Source organism: Notamacropus eugenii, chromosome 4 (genome assembly GCF_028372415.1).
Source record: "Notamacropus eugenii isolate mMacEug1 chromosome 4, mMacEug1.pri_v2, whole genome shotgun sequence".
In the NCBI taxonomy this organism is placed as follows: Eukaryota; Metazoa; Chordata; class Mammalia; order Diprotodontia; family Macropodidae; genus Notamacropus; species Notamacropus eugenii.
In genome coordinates, this window is record NC_092875.1 from 86,468,545 (window position 1) to 86,492,506 (window position 23,962).

At 39.9% G+C, this 23,962-nt stretch overlaps 1 protein-coding gene across 4 annotated transcripts in view; it reads left to right on the plus strand.

The window, feature by feature from the left end:
- HSF1 (heat shock transcription factor 1) overlaps positions 1-23,962 on the plus strand; it is an 89,170-nt gene that overhangs the window by 19,717 nt on the left and 45,491 nt on the right. For all 4 annotated transcript variants that reach the window (XM_072602695.1, XM_072602697.1, XM_072602696.1 and 1 more), the window contains exons 2-4: positions 16,602-16,710; positions 20,979-21,115; positions 22,061-22,185. In XM_072602695.1, the coding sequence (XP_072458796.1) occupies positions 16,602-16,710; positions 20,979-21,115; positions 22,061-22,185 (371 nt within the window). The remainder of the gene's footprint in view (positions 1-16,601; positions 16,711-20,978; positions 21,116-22,060; positions 22,186-23,962) is intronic.

Below are 23,962 nucleotides of genomic sequence, written 5' to 3' on the forward strand. Positions count from 1 at the left end.
CATAGGTGAAGTCAGAGATAGTAGCAGAAAGCATCTGGGAAACAGGAATTTAGGAGGAAAGGGAGAAAAGGAAGCTCAGAGTGAATGGCCTCAATTTTTTTTAGTGAAATTTTTTTCAGGCAAGGTTCTTAGCTGAGAAGGATGGGAATTGGAGGAGCTAGCTTTAGGAGGTTTGAGGAGGGATGAAAAGGTTTCTTCTGAGTGAGATTAATAAACCAAATAGAAAGATGTGAAAGGATTGCCTTTCTATACTGAGAGCCCAGTTGAGATTGCATAATGTAAATTTATTGTGACTAAAAGTGCCAACCACTAATGCTGAGAAGTCAAGAAGGATGAAGATTGAGAAAATGACATTAGATTTGTCAATTAAGAATTATCAGTAATTTTGAAAAGACCAGCTTCAGGTAAATCATGAGGCAGGAAGCCAGATTGGAGCGAGTTTAGAAGAGTGAGAAGAGAGAAAAAGACACCAAGTGTATATCATTTTTTAAAGGAGTGGGCAAAGAAGGGAAGAAGAAATATAGACTGGTAGCTCTAAGAATGGTAGCATGAAATGAGAGTTTCTTTGAGAGTGGAGGAGACATGAAATATTTTTAGGCAACAAGTGAGGAGCTAGTAGATAGGAAGAGAACTGAAGATTAAGAGGAAAGGATGGTGTCCAGGGCCATCTATGCGATAAAGGGTACCTATAGGGGTGTTGACTATGGAGGTGCAGTCTAACGTTTATTCCCAAGAAGATAATAGGGGAAAGGCAAACTCTTGAAAAGGGTCATTAGGGCAACAGGCCCCCAGGAGATGGTGGCCCATATCAGTCACACTGTGTTGAAGGAGGACTGTTAAGCAAGATATGAGGTTGGTATTTAATAGAATAATCTCACTTTCTCCTACTGCCAAATGTTCTGCATCTTGAGAGAAAGTCTTACTCATTCTTTTGTTATCTATACCTCTAGTAACTTCTAACTTTAAAATCCTTTAACTAATTAATGCCCTGTCATGTTAATGGAGGCTATCCTTTGTCAGAGAAACAGAAACTATCTAAGGTCCTACCCAGCTGTAAAGATTTTATATTTATCTCTAGTGTCTGTCTTCCAAAGATTCTCCCAGCTGAGTTCAGAGAGGCTCATTACCAGAGTGTCTGGGATGTGGTGGCTTTTCCTAGTTGCTGCAACTCTCAAAGACTAAGTGTTAAGTTGGAGATAGGGTATGATTTATAATCCTTGGAGGGAATACTTATGCTGACAAAATCACATATCCCTGAAATACTGAGGTATAGATTTCTTGTTAAGTCTAGACACTGGTAGAAGGAATGCCTATGCAGATGAAATCACAAATCCATCTATATAAAGTATTGCTTGATTGTGTAAGCACGCTCAGATATTTTTTGCAAGTTAAGTACAGTGTAATGTCTTCAATACCCAAGGATCCATGCAGATGCCATCAGCATTGGGGCTCACTTTACAAACACAATGCACAGTTGTGCTATCCATTTACAAAATTTATGATATGGCGGGGCAACTTCCTGGTGATGTCTGTACGCTGAGCTAGCCTAATCCTTTGTATACATGCAGTCTGTCACTAGGTCAGTACTTAAAACCTTTCCAAATGACTTAAGAGCTATCAGATTGGCACTGTTGGCATAGCCTTCAAGAACTCAGGATCATCTCTTCACAATGATAAGGCATTAGAAGAGGACTTTCATGGAGCCAGTATAGGTCCTAAAGAAACTATAAGGTTTCTGTTTATACCCATATCTTCAGAGGATGTGACTACTTCCTAGTAGGTCTCCATAGGCCCCAATATTACTTTGTCCATCTTCCACAGTAGCCCCATTTTAGTGCTCAAGCAAATGTGGGCTACTGAATGATACTCGTTGATTGGCTTAATTTGCCTAGAGCCTACTAATTCAGATACAAGGAGATTTGGTGCAATGTTCCTTAAAGATTCTGGCTCATGCTCTTCTGGAAAGTCACAGTAGGTCAGAAAGGAATGGTAAGAAGAGCTGTTTTCCCACTGTCTCATATACACTTCCCTACCCCATGAATGAATTAAATTACACGAGATAGATCCTGTAGCAGCATAGTTTCTGTGTGACCCTGAGAAGCATAGTTCCTACCAAACTTCTCTCTTTTTCCTGCCGAACTTCATATATCCAGTTATTCCATGCATTATCATTTTTATGATCAGATTAGTTGTTTATAGAGTTCTCAAAAGTTTTCCCATAAGGTGCGATTTCCTTCTGATTTCATGTATAGCCAAAAAAAAAAGGTCAAGATCAATGTAATTTTCTTCCTCCAGCAGTTTATTGTCTTCTTGGTCACTGGATAAGGATTCCACATTTGTAGTACAAACAGCCATGTTAAAGTATAAAGACAATCTAAAGACTTATTCTCTTAGCACTTTACTGCCTTTCCACTCCTGCCATTGTCACAGCAGAAACCAGAACAGGGACACATTAGATTGAGATCTGCTTTGCATTTCTTTTGTTTCATGAGTTGCTAACACAAAAGCATTTGTTATTGAATGGCCTATTGGCAATAAGCATCTTCACAACCAGGCTGTTGGTCACAAACAGTCTAAGTCAGAGACCGCACTTAGAACCTGCCAGTTGCATTCCATTGGCATAATCCTTAAAACCCAGAGTCACCTGTGTGCCACAGTGAGGTATCAGAGTAGTACTTCAGGGAAGTTGGTTGTGTAAAAGATACTAAAGCAGATGAGTACTTCCTATCAACATTTTTTCCTTGAATTGGAGAAAGAGGTGGTTTTGTGGCTTCAGAATTTCTAGAAATTTTCCATCTTCTCATTTCTTTTTTTTTCTAAACTATCTTTTTAACCTATTTTTAAAGTTAGTTGTTCAAATATCTTACATTTTCTTTTAATTTTTCAGTCACTTGATTTTGTTCTGATATTTTTTGTCTCAAAATCATTAATTTCTTGCTCTATTCTAATTTTCAGTAAGGTTTATTTAAGGTTTACCACTTTTTCTTCCAAACTGTATCATCCTTCTGATTCTTTTTTCTTTTGTTTCATTTATTATCTTTTGTAATTTTTTGATATTCATGTAGCCCTGTGAAAAATCCATTTTTCCTCTTTTGAGTCTCTGCTTATAGTTGTTATGGAATTGCTCTCTCCTTTTGAGGGTTCGTTAAAGCTGCAATAATTTTTTATATTGGCAGGTGCCTTTTTTGGCTTACTTCTTTCTCTAACTTTAGTCCTTAATTGGGGCTTTTGTCAAGGCTGGGCTCCCATTCTGCTATCCTTTTTGGGTAGGTGGTCAGCCCTGCTTGGTCTGAACCCTGGATCACCTAGGTTCTTGTTTCAACCTTCACTTCCCAGGGTCAGGTCCCCCTGGATTTTTTAGATTCAGAGAGCTTTATCTTCAGAATCTTCTAGAGTATCTGAGGATAGATAAGAGTATTAGGGACCTTTGGGTACCTGAACTGTCTCAGACCAGTTGCTGCTGCTCTGGGGTTTATAATGTTCCCACCCTGGGGCTTTTTCAAGGGTTCCCTCTACTTTTACTGCTTCTAAACACAGAGCCGTACAGGCCACATATCTCTGGTCAGTCTGTGATTCTGCTGAGATACTGCAAGCTTATTTGTTTGCTGGTTTTTCACCGTTTAGGCAGCCATCTTGGCCAAAAGTTTGAGTAGTTTGCTTATAATTGGGAATAACTTTGCAAAAAGACACTGGTCCAGTTAGAATATTATATATATATATATATATATATATATATATATATATATATATATATATTATAATTACATATATATTACATATATACAGATAGCTGTATTGGCCAGGAGGTCATTTTTAATACCTATGTAGTATGAAAGGTTTCTAAGCCTACTTCACAAGTGATTGGAATGCCCCCTGCCCACTTTCATGGTTTGACTTCCTTTATAGGTTTGACCCACAGATCTTATTGAAACAATGATCCAGAATGTGAAGTGAGTCATGAAGTTCCAAGTTCCGTAAGACAAGTGGAACTTGTTTCCTTCATTTCTCCACATTTCTAATTAATTTCTTTGTCAAAGGTCCATAAAGCTGTCACTTTGTTGCCTTTTATAGACAAATCCACATTGGTACTATCTCTGTTATTTTCAGCTGCACACAGAACATGGGTTCAATGTATCAATACCACAGTGAAGTACCAGAGTAAGTCTTTGATGATGACCCTACTAAATGAAGTACATAAACTCTGTAATCTGATATTAAGAGACTGCTACAATCTCATGCCCCCCTTCCACGCCCCTCCACCCCTGGCCCAGCCTTTCTTGATTTTTCTCTTTGGCTATTCCCTTGCATATAATCTGTACTCTAACCAAATTCAGCTGCACGCTGTTCCCCATAGATCTGATGCCTTCCCATTTCTCATTCTTTGCCCTTATTTCTCTCTCCACTTGCCTGGTGAAATTCTACCTCTCTTTCACGTTCTAATTCAAGTGTTATTTCCTCCATGATTCCCCCCACAAGTACGTGTATTTGTCCCCTCATCTGAACCCCTCTAGTACATTATACCAAGTTCTTCGCAAACTTTAAAGTGTTACATAAGTTTCAGCAGTTATCTGTTACACCCTCATGGCCCTTATTCCATATCGTCTCATACTGTAATATGTGTTCCTGTTTTAGGTCTCCTGCTAGACTGTACTATAAAGTCTTATTCTGGTGCCTAATTTTTGTATAATGGTGTAGCTTAAGGTTCCTGAGAGCCAAACCAAAGGAATACAAGCTCTGGCAAGTTCTGCCATGCTTAAAAGGCTTCAGGTGCAAGCCTAACAGGTATTGCCTGCTATCTAGCCTATCTGAACACAAACACACATTACCAGGCTGATAAATTCTTTGGCCATGAAGCAGAGTTCTCTGACCCTTTTCCATTTCTGCATTCCAGGTGACAGAGAATGTTAAGAATTTCACAGTTTATAGACTATAAGCATTCAATATATGTTCTCTAAATATGACATCTTTGTTCAGTGGTCAGTTCATCAATGTATAATTGCAGGAACTAAACTATATCATTATTGAAATTGTCTACATAAATGAAACCAGAAGGCATAAGGAAGTTGCATCATTGTGGAAGGATGAGTTAGGTTCTCCTTGGAAAGACAAAGAAGTTGGCAGGGTTGACTTTATCCTGTCCAAAAGCAAGTAAAAATATCATTTCATGGAACACTTTGTCATCTTGGTTTGTAGTACCCATGATTTGTAAAAGCAAATATTACAATGAAGGTAATTGTAGCTTACTCACCATTATCAGTCAGAGATGATAAGAAATTTGATTAACTTGATGAGTCCCTCCAAATTAAATCAACTAATTTTTTAATACTTAAGAACCTCAATGTAAATATGTCAAAAGGGGAGAACATTAAAAAAAAAATGGAAAATAAGGCTCAGGATCAAGAAATAAAAGGCCACAGTCTTCCAACCTTACGTAGAAGCCTCGTTCAAGGAGGAAGGAAGTAGTATACATGGTAAGCACCAAATAACATCAGAAAAAGTGAAACTGACAGGAAAACAAGTGGTTTTTAAATCAATTGTCTGAGAGCCATTCCCCAATAAATAAATGGTCAAAGGAGATAAACAAGCAGTTTTCAAAAGAAGAACCCAAGCTATAAACAACCAGATGAAAAAATCCTCCAGATTACTAATTGTTAAAGAAATACAGATGAAAACAACTCTGAGGTTCTACCTCACGCCCATCAGATTGTCAAAGATGACCAAAAAAGAAAAATGGCAGTTTTTAGAAGGGCTACTCAAGGACGAATACACTGCTGATGGAGTAATGAATAAGTCCAGCCATTCTGGAAAGAAATTTGGAGTCATTCACTGCACTGTGCATACTCTTTGACCCTATAACCCAATAAGCAACACTTTTGGTTGAAGCAAAGAAATGGAAACAAAAAAGATGCTAGTCAATTGGGGAATAACTGAATAAATTGTGGCATTTTTCTGCCACCTTGCCAATTTTTTGGTAATTTTGGAATGCTATTCTGCCGTAACAAATGATGGATATGATGAATTCAGATGAAACCTGGGAAGACTTATGTGAACCAACGTAGAGTCAAGTGAACAGAACAATAACATGGGGAAAAAAAGCAACCTTGGAAGGCTTTAGAGATGTAATCAATGCAAGGACGAGTTAGGGTTTCAGAAGACTGGTGATGAAGCATACCTTTCCTGTATCTTAGCAGAGAAGCAATTGGTGCAGGATATAAAGAAAGTGCATATTTACAGACATAATATATTGAATTGCTTTTCTTGACTCCTTTTTTGAGAGGGCTTGCTTCTCTTTTGCTGACGAAGATCCATATAGTCAAAACTGGTTTTTCCACTAGTAATGTAAGGTTCTCAGAGTTGTATTATAAGGAAAACTGAGCACCACAGAATGGGCACTTGAATTTTGGTCCTGAAGAAGACTTTTGAGAGTCCTTTGGACAACAAGGAGATCAAATAAATCAGTACTTAAAGAAATTGTCAGGCTGTCCATTAGAAGGACAGATACTGAAGCTGAAACTTAAACAATTTGGCCAACATAATGAGAAAGACACATTGGAAAAGATTCTGATGTTTGGAAAGGTTGAAGGTTAAAGGAGAAGAGAACAGTGGAGAATGAGATGGATAGATAGTTTCATGGAAGCAATTAATATGAGCCTGGACAGACTTTGGGAGATAGTAGAGAATAGAAGGGCCCTGTGTGCTATCATCCGTGGGCTCATGAAGAAATGAATTTTATATTTATATATGTAATAATAATGGAATGACAGCTTCTTTCTGATAAGTTAGGAATTAGTGGGTAATGGAAGTGATACTCCCCCCAAAAAATGAATGAATGAAAAAAACTTTTCTGAGTGCTGGATTTATTTTTCCTATTTTTCTGAACTTTACAAACTTTCACTAAAATGAGCACTTCTATATATACCATAAAACAGAAAGTTATACATCAAACGGAGACTCTTTTTTACAGCTTTAAATGTTTATATACACAGAACTGTACTAAAAGCCTCTACTATCTAGGAGCTCACATTCTTATAGAGATAGACAATATATGGTGAAGGTTTCAGCGGCAAGTCAGATTGAAAAGTCCTGTGGTCATTCAGGTGTGGTGGAAAAGCAGGCAGCACCAAATCTACTTAACGTTATTTTAATTAACAAAACCAGATGGTTTCTGAAGTTGAACTGTTTGATAAATACTAGGACTCTGCAGGTTGCTGCAGAGATGGAGAATATTCTGTTTCAGGTCCTCAATAGCTGTGCCTGCCAAGGAAAGATAGTAGGTGGAGGCACAGGTCCTATCTCCACAAGGGCTGTTTCCCAGGACAGTGACTGCTAGGGCCAGGCAAGAAAAGGAGTGAAATATGCCAGAAACAGGGTGGAGCCAAGATGGCGGAGTAGAAAGACACACAAAGGCAGGCTCTCCCTACACAGCCCATAAAATACCTGTAGAGAGGGAATCTCAACAAATTTTGGAGCAGCAAAAGTGGAGAACAACAGAGTGGAGGAGATTTCCAGCCCAGGATGACCTGAAAGGCCCACAGGAAACATCTGTTGCACCAGATGCGGAGCCCAGCCCAGCCTTGGCTACTCAGCTCTGCTCAGGGAATCTCCAGTTGTGGAATCCCTAGTCCCAGCAGCAGCGGGTTTGCAGATCCCTCAACCCACAGGCACCAAAGGTCAGTGACGAGGTTTTTTCAGCTGGCTGGGAAGGGAGAAGGGCCTTCCCATAGCTGCGGCCTCAGAGGCCACAGCAGGCAGTAGCAGTTCCCATCTCAGCCCCTACAGCAGCCTGCATCCATTGGGGCCACTGAGGAGCTAATTATTACCTCTACCCTGTGTAGAGGCCCTGAGAAAGCTGGTCTTTGTCTCACACTGAATGGCGGCCCTCCCTCCACAGCTTGACTGAATCCCAGCCCCCCCCAATGCTGGCTTGGCAGAACTGGAGGCCTGGTGGCTGTGGAGAGGTAACTGCTAAGATTCTGGGTACAAAAATCTCTTTCTATTCCCAGACCAGTGTACATGCTTGATTGTGCCACCTTGAAGGAACTGAGATTTTATAGATCCCCAGACTATACCCTACTCTTGACAAGAATCCAAAAGTGAAGTAACTGGTTGGGAAAATGCCCAAAAAAGGGGAAAAAAATAAGACCATAGAAGGTTACTTTCTTGGTGAACAGATATCTCTTCCCTTTCTTTCGGATGAGGAAGAACAATGCTTACTGTCAGGGAAAGATATAAAAGGCAAGACTTCTGTATCCCAAACATCCAAATAAATATTGAATGGGCTCAGGCCATGGAAGAGCTCAAAAAGGATTTTGAAAATTAAATAAGACAGGTGGAGGAAAATATGGGAAGAGAAATGAGAGAGATGCAAGAAAAGCATGAAAAGCAGGTCAACACCCTGCTAAAGGAGACCCAAAAAAATGCTGAAGAAAATAACACCTTTAAAACTAGGCTAACTCAATTGGCAAAAGAGGTTCAAAAAGCCAATGAGGAGAAGAATGCTTTAAAAAGCAGAATTAGCCAAATGAAAAAGGAGGTTCAAAAGCTCACTGAAGAAAATAGTTCTTTAAAAATTAGAATGGAACAGATGGAGGCTAATGACTTTATGAGAAACCAAGAAATCACAAAACAAAACCAAAAGAATGAAAAAATGGAAGATAATGTGAAATATCTCATTGGAAAAACAACTGACCTGGAAAATGGATCCAGGAGAGACAATTTAAAAATTATGGGACTACCTGAAAGCCATGATCAAAAAAGAGCCTAGACATCATCTTTCATGAAATTATCAAGGAAAACTGCCCTGATATTCTAGAACCAGGGGGGCAAAATAAATATTGAAAGAATCCACCAATCACCTCCTGAAAGAGATCCAAAAAGAGAAACTCCTAAGAACATTGTGGCCAAATTCCAGAGTTCCCAGGTCAAGGAGAAAATATTGCAAGCAGCTAGAAAGAAACAATTCAAGTATTGTGGAATTACAATCAGGATTACACAAGATCTAGCAGCTTCTACATTAAGGGATTGAAGGGTGTGGAATATGATATTCTAGGAGTGAAAAGAACTAGGACTAAAACCAAGAATCACCTACCAGCAAAATTGAGCATAATACTTCAGGGGAAAAATTGGTCTTTCAATGAAATAGAGGACTTTCAAGCATTCTTGATGAAAAGACCAGAGCTGAAAAGAAAATTTGACCTTCAGACATAAGAATCAAGAGAAGCATGAAAAGGTAAACAGTAAAGAGAAATCATAAGGGACTTACTAAAGTTGAACTATTTACATTCCTACATGGAAAGACAATATTTGTAACTCTTGAAACTTTTTTCAGTGTCTGGGTAGTTGGTGGGATTACACACACACACACACACACAGACACACACACACACACACACAGAGCACAGGGTGAATAAATAGGATGGGATCATATCTTTAAAAAAATGAAATTAAGGGGTAAGAGAAATATATTGGGAGGAGAAAGGGAGAAATGGAATGGGGCAAATTATCTCTCATAAAAGAGGCAAGTAAAAGACTTTTCAGTGGAGGGAAAAAGAGGGGAGGTGAGAGAAAAAACATGAAGCTTACTCTCGTCACATTCGACTAAAGGAAGGAATAAAATGCACACTCATTTTGGTATGAAAACCTATCTTACAATACAGGAAAGTGGGGGAAGAAGGAGATAAGCAGGGTAGGGGGGATGATGGAAGGGAGGACAATGGGAGGAGGGAGCAATTTGAAGTCAGCACTCTCGGGGAGGGACAGGATCAAAATAGAGCATAGAAGAAATGGGGGGCAGGATAGGATGGAGGGAAATATAGTTAGTCTTATACAACACAACTATTATGGAAGTCATTTGCAAAACTACACAGATATGGCCTATATTGAATTGCTTGCCTTTCCAAGGGGGATGGGTGGGGAGGGAGTGAGGAAGAGAAGTTGGAACTCAAAGTTTTAGGAACAACTGTTGAGTATTGTTCTTGCAACTAGGAAATAAGAAATACAGGTAATGGAGTATAGAAAGTTATCTTGCCCTCCAGGACAAAAGAGAAGATGGGGATAAGGGAAAGGAGGGATGTTAGAAGGGAGGGCAGATTGGTGATAGGGTTAATTAGAATGCTTGGCGTTTTGGGGTGGGAGGGAGGGAAATGGGGAGAAAATTTGGAACCCAAAATTTTGTGGAAATGAATTTTGAAAACTTAAATAAATAAATTTAAATAAAAGAAAAAAGGAATATACCAGAAACAAAAAGAGGAGAAAGAAACTCAGAAGGTGGCAAAGACAAGGAAGACAGCTTTGCCACTATTGTTTATATTCAGTAAGTACTTTTAAGTAAGTACATAAACAGGTTTGTAGTTTACCGTACAGTGCTTTTTAATCTTTATTGAAATATTCATGGTTGACTTTTATGGTCATAATAAAAATGAAAATTTTAAAATAAATCATCTGGATGGTCACATCATTGATCTATTATAGCAAAGATAAAAATTAACAACAAATTAGAAAAGACAATGTGACGTACAACTAAAACAGCTTGAGCCTGACATATCTAAACAGTCTTTTGACTCCACCAAGTGAAAAAATGGATAAGTGAACAGACATCATTATGGACTCTCACTATTTCCCATCGATGATAACCATTATAAAGCAGTTGTTACAATGAAAAGAACAAAAATCCTGTAGATCTCCTCACCCAGCAGACATCTAGGGACAATGTCCAAACTGATTTGAGTTATAAACTTATTCGCAAAATTCTATGGAGGATGATGGACGATTTTGAGCAGTATCACTTTGTAAGAAAAACAAGTTTTTAGAAAACTTGACTTAAGATTTGTTTATACCAGATCATCCAAACAGTATTTGATGAAGCTTAAAGCACCAAACATAAAAATAAATGAAAAAAATCCAGAACCATCACACTTGGATTCTCTCTGCCTTTGATGTGAGGAAATAGAAATGGCACTTTAAGAAAATAAAAGAGGAAAGAACAGCTGGGCCCAACCAAGTATATGCAAATGTATATGTTATATGGTGGGAGTTATCTAATTTTGAAGGTATAATGGCAGTGGTTTCCAAACTGCATGTGATGATACTGCTCTTTTTTTTTTTTTTTCAAAACTTGACCTTCCTCAATACTTTTCATGATAATCTGTGAAAATAAGTTTACTCAAATTCTATTCAAATAAAATTAAGAACATTAGACTTTATGACAACACAAAAATATACACAGATTTATTGAAAAATCCTTTATGATTTTATAAAATTATAAACATAACAACATAGTATATGAGTGATCTTGTTTGGCTGAAAATTTATCAAAATAATGGTGCATTAAATTGGTGTTGCTACTCGTAATTTTTTGACCACTAATTGAGATTGATATTTTGTCTGTATAACAGCTATCAAAGAAAACTGGCTTACACAAATAAAATATTGCAAATAATGGTAAAATTTGTCACTTTGATAAACCTTTACTTACCTGTGTAGTGGGTTTGGATTATTCTTTTTTCTGTTTTTCTTTCTTTTCTAAGCAATCAGGGTTAAGTGACTTGCCCAGAGTCACACAGCTAGTAAATGCCTGCTGTCAAATTTGAACTTGGGTCTTCCTGACTGCACAGCCAGTGCTCTGTTGACTACACTACCTAACTGCCCCCCTTCATTATTATATTTTTCAATACAAGTGATTGTGAAGCATGCAACATATCCAGATTGCACAAAAAGCTACATTTTATACCAATATTGAGCTCCATCACTAGAGTCTAATACAATTCTCCCACTTTCGTTCACTCTTTTCATTTATAATGAAATTTTCTTCTAATGTTGCATTGAAAAGTAACATATCTTCCCTGAAGTCATTTATAATATTGTTTCTAGGCAATCAAATAAGCATCTATAACTACATCTGTCCTTCATCTATTCATACAACCAAATAGAATTTAATTTCTCAGTTAATTGATTACAAAGGCCTTCAGATATATGGACAGTTGTTATTCCCACTGTATTCAATCTGCAGATGGGACCATTTAGAGCCCTTTGCATCATTTCAGCTATATCAGTAGTTATAAGTAGCACTAATATTTCCCTTATCAAATGATGTTTTTTATATTTAGCATTTCCTACTACTTAAACTATGCTTTTTTTTTCTAGTTTCAGCCGCCCTGGTGGATTTTTCTCTTCAAAGCAATTATTTATTTATCCATCACGAAGGGATACTGTTTCACTAACAAAATGTATATATAATAAAAAATGTGCCAACTAAGTTGCTGAAAATGTCAATTATAATTCTTCTTGGGTTATATCAGTTTTTAAAGTTGCAAGATTTTTTGTAAACTAGTTTATTATATTGTACTGACCAAAATGAATTATGTTGAGAAATATAACAACATTATGGTACTTTTAACTCTTAACACTAAGATTGATTAACTTTGAGCTTACACATTTCATGTCAGTTGTGGTAAGAAAAGCCACATAACTCATCTATGTCATAAGCCTACAATGACTGACAGTGGCAGATCCCCTTGCGTTGAAATTTGACACAGGCTGATTCGCATGTGACCTTGGATGTGCCCTGTTAGATGTTTGATGCTGTATGGCAGAGTAAAGTGAACATAACTATCTTTTGGCACATTTCACATTAGTCTCTTTTGTTGAGTTTGATTTTAGATATGTTTTCAGTGAAATAATTGGATTATTAATTTTCTAATATTTAGAGTGTACTGGAAAATACCTGGTTATTCTGACTGTTATTTCTTGCCTCCACCCCAAGGAAGTTTCATACTTTCCTACCATAGAGACATGCCCCCTGATTTGAAAAGCTTATAAGAGATCAATTCATAAGATGTCTCAAAGAGGGGAACAGTAATAAGTGATCAGAAAAAAATCAGTGACTGCAATACTCCATGGGGGGTGGGGGAGGAAGGCAATCAAGAGGGCAGCAGTATGCAGCCCCCATATTCTTTGTTTCACATCTCTACAAAAGCTTTGGGAGCAACCTATATCATTATTAAGGGCATCCTTGATAAAGTTCTGAGAGGGCATTAGGCATGCTCTTCCAGTGATATTCTCCAGCAAACTGTATCTGTGTATCACATAATGGAAAGATTCAGAGAATAAAAGATCCAACTGTGCTTAATGTTAGTTGACCACAAAAAATAGTATTTGACTTGGTAAAAGAAAACCCAAACTCATACTTTCCAAACAATGTGTTTTCCATTCCCTGTGTTTAAGGTCATATGAGATTCCTTAACAAATGTCACAGAGGGAACTTTCTTCAGTGATTTTCCTAAGCTAGGTCCTAATGAGTGCAAGTGAGGAATCCAATCCCCATGAATACTATCATGTATTTGAATCCACTCTATTTGAAATTATAATTCTGTAAAATATAATAATTAGTCCCAGCCCAATGGAAATGTGCTGTGAAAATTCAAATAATATGCCCACTTTGGGAAATTTATTATGTGCACACTAATAGAAATGTAGTTGTGTTGGTGCCCAGGAGTATAGATACTCAAAAGAATTCAGCCTAACAATTTGGGTAAGGAAAACCAACTGGGTGAACACTGTCCTGATTGGGATATCCAGTTGATCCATCTGTACATGTATCTTGTCCAGACCTTAAAAACAGACACAGTGACCAGAATTACAGTTGAAAAGTTAGAAGAAAGTAGACTGAATGGGACTTGGGAAATTGTACACTTCCAACAGCCCCCAGCTTCTCCTTAAAACAAAAATAAACCTGTTTCACACCAATATTCTCACAGCAATGTTATATTCTGGGAATCAGGGAGTACAACAGTTTCCAAGTGTCATGATTGAGGGCCAACTAAAGGACAATAGAGAGACAAATGATTGGCATAAATAAACCATGACATATTTTAATGCAAAGAGGGAGGAGCATGTTATAAGGAATGTATGACAGGAATAGGAGATGGACCAGCCCTATAGCAAGAATAAGAGATTACACATGATTGGAAGGAGCTTGGTGTTGGTACCCATGTAGTGTTCCAATGCAGAAGGTAGTCGGATCTTTGGAAGGATATGGACAAAAGCTGTACAGGTGGAGAAAGTATGATTTGGTTACAAACTATACCATTGAAAATATCCATATCAGTGAAATCACAGATCTATTGAAGAATTCAGAGTTGACTATAAGCATCTTGAGGGCAGGGTCTTCATCAGTCTTTTCTTTATAGCTACACAATCATGCTTAGGGCATGGATGGAATAGTAGAATAATGAATGTTTTTTCATCACTTAAAGATTTAGAAAGCATTTTATAGGACTTTGTCTCAATTTACTGGAAGAATTGAGGCCATCTGTCACAAGCTCCCTTTCCTCCCTAGGCCTGTCCATCTCAGCATTATCCCATTCTCTCCTAAATGATAATATATGTATGTCACTTTGCAAACTTTAAAACACTGTATTACTGCTAGCTATTATTAATTATTCCCATCTCAAAAGTAAAAAGATAGTCTTTTTCCTTACTACCTACCACCAGTGCCCCTATGCCTCTCATCATTTTAGAGACCTTTTTCCCAATTTTCAGTCTATCTAGTCATTCTTTCTCTTATTATTATTTGTTGTTGTTGTTGAATCATTTTTTAGTCATGTCTGACTCTTTGTGATACTATTTGGTGTTTTCTTAGCAAACATACTAAAGCGTTTGCCATCTTCTCTAGCTTATTTTACAGATGAGGAAACAGGCAAAGAGGATTGAATGACTTGCCTAGGGTCAAACACTCCAGCCTTGGGACTCTATCCACTGTACCATTTAGCTGCCCTGTATTTATACTTAGCAGTGCCTAGAACTATAGGAAGGGCCTTAATAGATGTCTTTTGTTTGTTGCTTGAGAATACAAGGAGAGCACAGTTTTCTTTCTGGGCATCTGAGTAGTAGTACCTGGGAATTCTTACTTGTGAGCTGAAAGCTTAGGGCTTTGGGTTATGCCATGTGACTAGGGAATGGTCAGTAGCCCGCCTGACTGTTCTGTGATCTGGAGTTTGGCAGATTGAGAGATGGAACTAGGGTAAACCTTGCTCATGAAATGAAATTTAAGCCTGTTACAGAAAACGTATTAACCAGGTTTTGTAGACATGATTTTTTTTTTAATCTTATTTATTTCCTACTTCATATGTCAGAAAAATATCTACCTTTTACTCCCCAAAACATTGCAATTGGCTTTCCCCCTGAATAGTTGAAATATAAATTTTAGTTTTGAGGGCAACCCATTTGTCTGACAGGACAGTGCTCTAGAAAAGAAAAAAACCTAAGGGAAGGGAGAGGTCACATTTCCCAGAGGAAGGGTGGTGGTTGTTCATTTGATTCAGTTGTATCTGACTATTCATGACCTCATTTGGGGTTTTCTTAGCAGAGATACTGGAGTGATTTGCCATTTCCTTCTCCAACTCCTTTTACAGATGAGAAACTGAGGCAAACTGGGTTAAGTGTGATTTGAATTCAGGCCTGAAACTCTATCCACTGAGCCACCTAGCTTCCCAGAGGAGGGGAACCTAATGTGAGAGCAGGTTTTAGATGTGTTCACCTGATCTTCAGGAAGGAAGGAAACCGGTATTTATTAAGCACTTCCTTTGTGCCAGGCACTGTACTGATCTCTTGAAAAATGCTCTCTCATTTCATCCTCAGAGCAGCTTTGGGAGGGAGGGAGACACTATTGTGCTCTTCAGTTTACCAACTTGGAAACTGAAGCAGGCAACAGGTTCAGTGTCTTGCAGCTAGAAAATGTCATATCCCTGATTTGAACTCAGCTCTTCCTTCCTCGAGGCTCATTGCTCTATCCAGTGCACTTCCCAGCTTCCATACAGAAGCCTACCGGGCTGAAATAACCTCAGTTCTTTTCTAGACTTTCCAAAGTTCACTACCAGTCAGGGCCTACATGCCAAGATTGATTGAGTTGTAGGCTATGAAAAGAGCTTTGTTTTTGAGTCTGGCTTCAGATGTGGGCCATTCAGGTGCCTAGGATCAATAGGAGTTAGAACCCATCAGCCCTGCATTGTGTATGAGAGGCCTTTAGCTGGAAAAGGACTGGAATGGTTCAGAGTAGAACAGGGGCAGCCAGGAGATCAGTAGATTCATGGAGGTTGTGCCAGATGAGGGAGCCTTTGTAACCAATAACTGTTTCCAAACAATACATGGACTTGTCTTTTTTTTTTTCAGTTGTTTTTATATGTATATATGATATTTTAAATAAAGGATCAGTAAATGGATAGCATTTTTCATCATAAGTCCTTCACAGTTGTCTCAGATCATTGTTTGAGAATAGTTGTCATTCCCATGTGATCGTCTTACAATATTGCTGTACCTTTTTACACAGTACATTCACTTTTCATCAGTCCATGCAAGATGGACTTGCCTTTTAACTGAGCCTTTTGCTAGTCCTCTACTTTTACTCTGTTCAATTTGGGGATTGTGTTCCTGCTTACTGTGATGATTACAGTAAAGACACTAGTGAATTCTCCACCTCGGGCTCCTAGGCCCCATGCCCTGGTATTGTCTTTAGGGCAGGAAAGAAGGAAAGTAAGAGACAGAGAAAGGTCCTGTTCCCTGCCACATGTCCACCACTAACTCCCCTCTGCTTTATTTCTCCACAGAGTGGGAATAGCTTCCATGTTTTTGACCAAGGCCAGTTTGCCAAGGAGGTGCTGCCAAAATACTTCAAGCACAACAACATGGCCAGCTTCGTCCGGCAACTCAATATGTGTGAGTAATACTGGGGGTGGGTAAGGCCAGGCCCCTTCCATTATCTTAGGAGTGGGGGCCAGGCCAGAGGGACAGAGCTAAAGAAAGAAGGGAGGCTCTGGGGTCCACTGAGTACGAGGGTGCTGGTACTTATCCTTAGGGGATGAGGCTAGCATGGCATGGTGAAGCAGAAAGAGACTGACCTGAGAGCCCAGGTTCTTCGGCTTCCACTTCTGGCCCTGTTCCCACTGGCAGCCTGGCTGAGGGATGCTGAGTGACTTCTGAACTTCTCTAGACTGGGGCTTCTCTATCAAAAGAAAGACTCATCTGTGTGATTTCTCAGGTCACATCCAGGACTAAAATGATTCTAGCAGCAGTCTCTAAGATTAAGTACCTCTTTCACAGCAGCTCACATCCATCCAGATTTTCTCAGCAATGCATGGCCCTTCCATGCAGGGCCAGCACAGCACCAGTGTGTCAGAGGCCTTGCTCTGTATTATGTTTTGTGAGGATCGCTGGAGCATTTGTCTTGTGCCAACAGTCCTCTCTTGCTGTTGCCAGACAGATGGCCTGGCTCCTTCAAGCACACATCTTCTTAAAAGATGGACTGACCACTAAGGTGCATGTCATAGACTAAATAGTAGACATTTTTTCCTCCGTTTAGTTTTTCCTGAATTGACTATTAAGCCAGTCTCTTTTAACATCATAAGTCTTATTGAGGAAACTCAGCGTGTTCTCTCTGAGCCTTGAGGTAGTCAGTACATCATCCGTAAGCTGGACCTTCTAGAGGTTCTTACTGTCTGTAGAGAAAATATCTCTTTCATTTGAACTTTTTAATAATCTTCTCAGTGATAGCATTAAACACTTTCGGAAAGAATACATCTCCCTGTTTTATGCCTCAATTGACATTGATAATTAGAGTAATATTTTTCAGTGAATCTTGTGTGATCTTAATGTGCATGAGAAACTTCTTGTTGAAGGAAAGCCTTTAAGGCCATGTTGGGATCTTACCATGTCCAAGGTTTTGGTAGGATTTTTTAGTTTTTGTGTATTCCCTGCAACTTTTTCATTGGTAACTATTGTCATCTCAGTTGTCTTTGAGGATATTAAAATCATCCTCTGTTTTATTTTATCATCCTTCTGTTTAGCGGCCAGGGGTGGAAAATCTTCAGCCTCCAGGCCGCATATGGCCCTCTAGGGCCTCAACTGCTACTCTTTGACTCAATCCAAACTTGGTGGAACAAATCCTCTTAATAAAAGGATTTGTTCTGTAAAATTTGAACTCAAATCAAAAGACTGCATCTGAGGACCTGGAAGACCACATGTGGCCTCAACGCTGCAAGTTCCCCACCTCTTCCTCTCTAAGATTTTTTTATAAATGTGTCCCACAACTGCAGATGAAACATGCTGCTCACCTCCTGATAGAGAAGTAATGGACATGGTCAATGTGGGAATTTGTTCAGTTTGACTATACAAGCTTGTAACAGGTTTTGTTTTTCTTGCTGTATCAATTGGGGGTGAAGAGTGGGAGGGAAAGAATGAGGATCTAAAAATAAAAATTTAATTTGATACTTTAGGCTTTCAAGTTTATATAGCATCCAGCATGGATTTCTTTGGTGTATACCTGTTCTAATCCTGCCACTTTTCCTTACTTTACTTTTCTTTCCTTCCTTCCTTCCCTCTCTTTTTTTGGGGTATGGGGGTGGGGCATGGGGAGGCTGGATTGTCCCTACTTTTTCCAGCCTGGAATTGCAGTAGCCACTCAAGGGCCAGATCTCAGTAGTTATGGACTTAAAAGTTATAGCCTGCTTCTTTTTTCTCACCTAGGCCAGTTTATCTATCCTTAGATAGCCTGGTAATGCTTGAGCTCTTGAGAATTCACCATATTGGGGTCAGACTTAATACTGACACCTGTTTGGCTTTAGACCTGCTACAGCCTAGAATTCCCAAAATTAAGCAATCCACCAGTCTCAGCCTCCCCAGCAGAAGGGCTCAACTAGACTTCAACTTTCTAAAACCATTTCTAATTCGTGACACTGAAGATTGGAGGGTCCAGATGTAATGGTTCTTCTGTCACTCGTTATGGAAATGGATCAGTTTAAAATTTTTATGAATTCGTTTCATTTTGATGTTGTGCTTCTGCCAGTTTTATCTGTTAATGTTCTTTGATAATATGACTCATTTGGTCTTCAAGCCAAATTTTCTATAGATTTGTTTTTACTTTCACCATTTTATAAAAAGATTTTGCTTATAATTTACCATCTTCCTGCATCATAGTTTCCTAGTAACTTTGTATTCCGAACTGGTATTGCCCTTGACTGGCACATCTCTGCTTGATAAGGAGATCAAGCATATCCTGGCTAAGGCAGTTTCAAACTGTTCTGGGCCACATCCTCGTGTCTACTATTTTAATTTGGTTAAACTCTAATTGAAAATGGTGATACTCAAGGTCAACACCTTTGCCTTCCATTTCTCTCTATATGGTGTCAAAGTTTATTTGAATAGACCCAAGTCGAAGCTCCCACTGTCATCTTCTCATCTTTGACCTTTCTAATTTATTGATTTTGACCTTTGATGTACCTCATCAGTTTTCTGACTGTAAGAGTTTATTCTAATTTGATGCAGTTGTTTACTGTTTAAGTTATAGTCAGTTTCAGTTTTTTACAATGTTTGATGCTTACCCTATCCAACAGTTTTCTGACTTTAGTTTGAAATAAAATATTCATGATCTGTAAATACAAACCTTTCAAGTAGTCTGCAGATCTTTGGCCATTTTTGTTTCTTAAACCTGAACTGTGTTTTCCAACACATTTTTTATTGTTCCTTTCCTTATTTAACCTGAAGGATCAGCTTATCAATCGTTTATATTAAAGAGTACTAGAAGTGACTACATGAAAGAGACCCAAGGCTAGAGGTGTTTTTTAGAAGGATATTCAGGATCAGCTAGAAATCAGCAGTCCTATGATGCCATTCCCATCAGCCTGAAAGTGACAGTTCATTTCATCGCAGCTGGCTCAACCTAAATCAGTCATCTTCACTCCTAGAGTATGCTTCAGACCTACTTATCCAAAGAGTAAAACATGAAGCAGAATATCACCTCATCCCTGAGCCAGCCTTCTGTCATGATAAAGGGGAAGAACTGACTTTATCTTTGTCTTTTGTTGTGCTATTCACCCCAATTTAGGCTTGAACAGCTTTACTTTAAGGAGTAGGTGGTATCAGGGGGCTGAAACACAAGCACAATAGATATTTGTTAATGATATTCTCTTCAGTGGGAAAAGGCAATACAGCACGACCCATGAGGAATGGTTGCCATATAAGTGGCATCAGTCTGCAGACTGATATTTCAGCTGTCTTCCTCCACATCCCCTGCCATCACATTGAAGACACTGAAGAGAAACCAAGGTTGTCTTTGGAAGAGCTTGTCAGCTTTTTCTCAAAATTCCTCTGCCTCTGTGTTGTGTAAACATGTTGGCACAAATTGCAAGTATCTTTGTCATGATCTTTTTGCTCCAGGTCATCATGAGGCCAAATATGACCAAGCATCCCATGACATGTTTTCTGTTGTCTTTGGGTACATAAGTAAACCAACTCCTTTGCTCCCCAGACAGACTCTTTGAGCTAAGCTTCCATTTCGCTGCAATTTCCTTTTGTTTTTTGTTTATTACAGAGAACATCTGTATTGGTGTGGTTGTCCTCTTTACAATAAAGTGTCAATTCAGGAGTCACTAGACAAAGATGTAGAGTACTTGGCGGTTATGTTTATAAAGTCTGGAAGTTAGAGGTTTCCTTCTGCCCACTTCTCAGCCACCATTGCTGTAGAAGAAGAGGGGGATGAAATAGACCTGGGGACCGGGTTTTATTTTGTTTCCTACGTGCCATAGTCAAAGAATCCATCGTCTAGCCTCCAACCTACTCCATTCCTAGCTTAGTTAATCCTTGAACAGCAGTCTTTTGCTAGGGCCTTACATAAGCTAAGCCTTTCCAGAATGATAGGACTTACTGGAATTTAATGCTTCACTTGCATGGCCTTCAAAAGCTCAGGGTCACTACACCATAATGAGCCATTTGTAGAATGTAAGTGTTAATACAACAAACAGTGCAGTGGTGATGCAGTGGTGGTGCCTCCTTCCCTGTTACTATCAAGGGAGGGCCTTTATGGAGTGCCTTAAGTACTGAGGGGTCTTGCCCTGGTTTCTCCTTCCTCCTCAAGACATGGAAGACAAGGCATGGAAAAGAATGTTGTAGGTGCCCCTGACCTTTGTTTCTCTTTCTTCCTTATAATATAGATGGTTTTCGGAAGGTTGTCCACATTGAGCAAGGTGGCCTGGTGAAGCCAGAGAAAGATGACACAGAGTTTCAGCACCCGTACTTTATCCGGGGCCAGGAGCAGCTCCTAGAAAACATCAAGAGGAAAGTGACCAGTGTAAGTCCCTGTGACTCGCATTCTCACTGGGTACCTGCAGCCTTCAACAGCATGGGCAGACATACCCTGCAGTGCCCTTTGGTGACCTGGGGCCACTTTGGGACAGCCCTGAGGTAGTGTCTGGGCCAAGGCAGAGAGGCTCTTCTTCTTTCCTCCCTTTCTACCTGTTGAGCTAGGCCACCACTATGAGGCTTTCCTTCCCCAAAGTGATTCAGAATTATATCAGAACCAGAGTCAGGATTGACGTTCCTGGGTTGTGGTGCAGAAGTGGTACCTAGGCTCCCTCCTTACCCTCCCTCTCTTCAGCCTCCCTACATGTATGAGTAAAGGCAAGTCAGAATCAGGAGCCCTGGAATGTCATGAGTGAGAGGTAGCTCATTACAGCATGCTATTCTATTCTGCTGTGTAGCTAGAGAAGCATTTCCAGTTCACACTAAAAATGGATGAAGTGTCCTGGCTAGCTTAGGGCTATAGAAGAGCCCCAAGGACCCCAAGCCCAATTCGGTCTCCTTCCCCCATATTGCTTGAGGCCATATATACTGGGAAGCTGCCATTTCAGAATGAGAACTGGTTAGTTTAAAATCAACAACACCTTGCACACTCCCTCCTTGTTACCTCTGGGGTCAGATTGCTTTAGCCCTAGGGTACTTGAAAATAAAATGCCTCAATGGTGAGTATATGTTTCTGTGTGTATGCATGCATAACCAGCCTAGTCATATCCCACTTTCCTTCCTCTGCTGTGAGTTGAAAGGTCCCCTCAGGCCCATAGGTCTCATGGGAAAAAACCATAAAATCCAAAAGGTCTTGCTGTCTTCATCTCCTGAACACTGGTTTTCAGGCCTGTCTCAGACTCATGGGGCTAATTCCTGGTTAGTGTGGATCCTAAAGCAGACCAAGATTGGATGAAGGACCTCATTGACTCATTCCATCTTCTCATGCCCCCAGGTTTCCAGCATAAAACATGAGGATATAAAGGTCCGACAGGACAATGTCACCAAGCTCCTAACAGATGTTCAGATGATGAAGGGCAAACAGGAGAGTATGGACTCAAAGCTCATGGCCATGAAACAGTATGTACTGATGGGAGAGAGGGAGATGGGTGGCACATGGGTGCCTGCTTGGGGGTCGTAAGCATGTGGCCACTATTCCTGGAGTTGGTGAGCCATCAGATTCATTCTTCTCTCCCTGTCCCCCACCTCCACCCTGAGAGCCTGCCACGACCTGACAAAGTGACTGGAAGAGCCAGTCTCAGGCCCCAGGTAGCACCCTATTGAGTTAGCCTGCCACTACCTTCCTTATATTTGGAGAAACCACCTAAGATGAAGACAGCACCTCCCTTCTTATCCTGGGTTCTTATGGGGCCAGTGCCCATTCTTCACACTCTGGCCTTGGAGTTTTGCCTGTCCTTGTAATTAATGTCTTTCTTGCTGAGTTGTGCAGAATTTTCAAGGATGACCCTGCCTTGTGTTTGATTCCCTGTTTGAAAAGTTGTTTCTCAAGAGAGACCTCTTTTTCCCCTGTAATCTCAATCTAGAGTCTCTAATGCTGTTCAAAGTACTTTGACTCTGAGGGTATGGGGAAAGCCTAGAAGAGTCAGAGCAAGGTCCTGGTTGCCAAGCTGAAGGGTCAGAGGATCATAGATTTAGAGTTAAAAGAAATTTTAAAGGTCAGCCAGCCCTGTTCCTTCTCACCTCAGGTGTGGACAAGAGAGAGAAGCCTCACTGAGCCAGTTCTGATCTCATCTCTACCAGCCCTTGGGAGAAGGACTGTAGACTTTTCTCCTTTATCCTGGGACTTCTTTTATCTTAGTTTTCAGGACCTAGGGGCAGAGTTGGTATCCAGATTCACATCCCTGACCATCATCTCTCTGTAGAGTGATCACCCAAGATTTTTTTTTAGCTTTCTTTTCCGGTCTCAGAGAGAGTCACTCCCTGGGGAACAAGAAAGGAACAGTACCCAGAGGGGCCTGCAACTTATCAAATAGAGACTTTGCAAAAGGAATGGGGCACCCACATTTGCTGTCTTGTCTTCTTGTAAAGAGACAGGCAAAGCCCTGGACATGTCAGCCACAGGAACAGCTTCCCTTCTTTCTAGAAGAGAAAATCTTTTGGGTTTTGTTCATCAGTTATTTCTCATTTCTCTGAAATATGAGTCAGTGCTCTAAAATGCCCCTAGAGCCCTTGTATATGTAGAGCAAGATTTGTTCCTTGGGGCAAGCAACCAGGAAACAGCTGTTCCCACCTTAATTCTTCCAACACAGAAAAGAAGGTATACTCTGCTGCTATCAATCTCCTAAGGTGACCTGCTGGCTAGGGAGAGCTTTACCAAGCTCAGCCTGGAGACTTGTTTGCTGTCACATTGGGACATGGTCCAGCTGCTTTTGGAAGTGCTAACAAGAGTCCTGTGCCCTAGTTCAAGGTCCTCCATAAGTCTTCTCTGTACGTTTCAGGTTTTATCTCACCACTTATCTACATTCTATGCTCCAGCCACATGGAATGAAAGATACTTGACTCTTTCCTGCCCCCACCTCTGTTCATTCTGTTCCCAGTGACTTGAGTGCCCTCTTGTTTCCACCATTTAAAATATCTTCTCTTCAAGGGCAAGCTCAAATGCTACCTCCTTCAGGAAGCCTTCCTCATCCCTGCCGATGAAAAGCAATCTCTCCTTCTTCTGACCAACATAGTGTCTTGACGGTGCTTTATGGGTATTTTTATATATGTTTGATCCCCTCTCCCCCTTCACTTCCATGAGCCCCTAAGGGCCAGGGCCTGGGGGCCTGTATGAACAGGACACATTTCAGAACAGGGTGTTTGCATATAATAAGCATCAATATGTGTTTGTAGATTG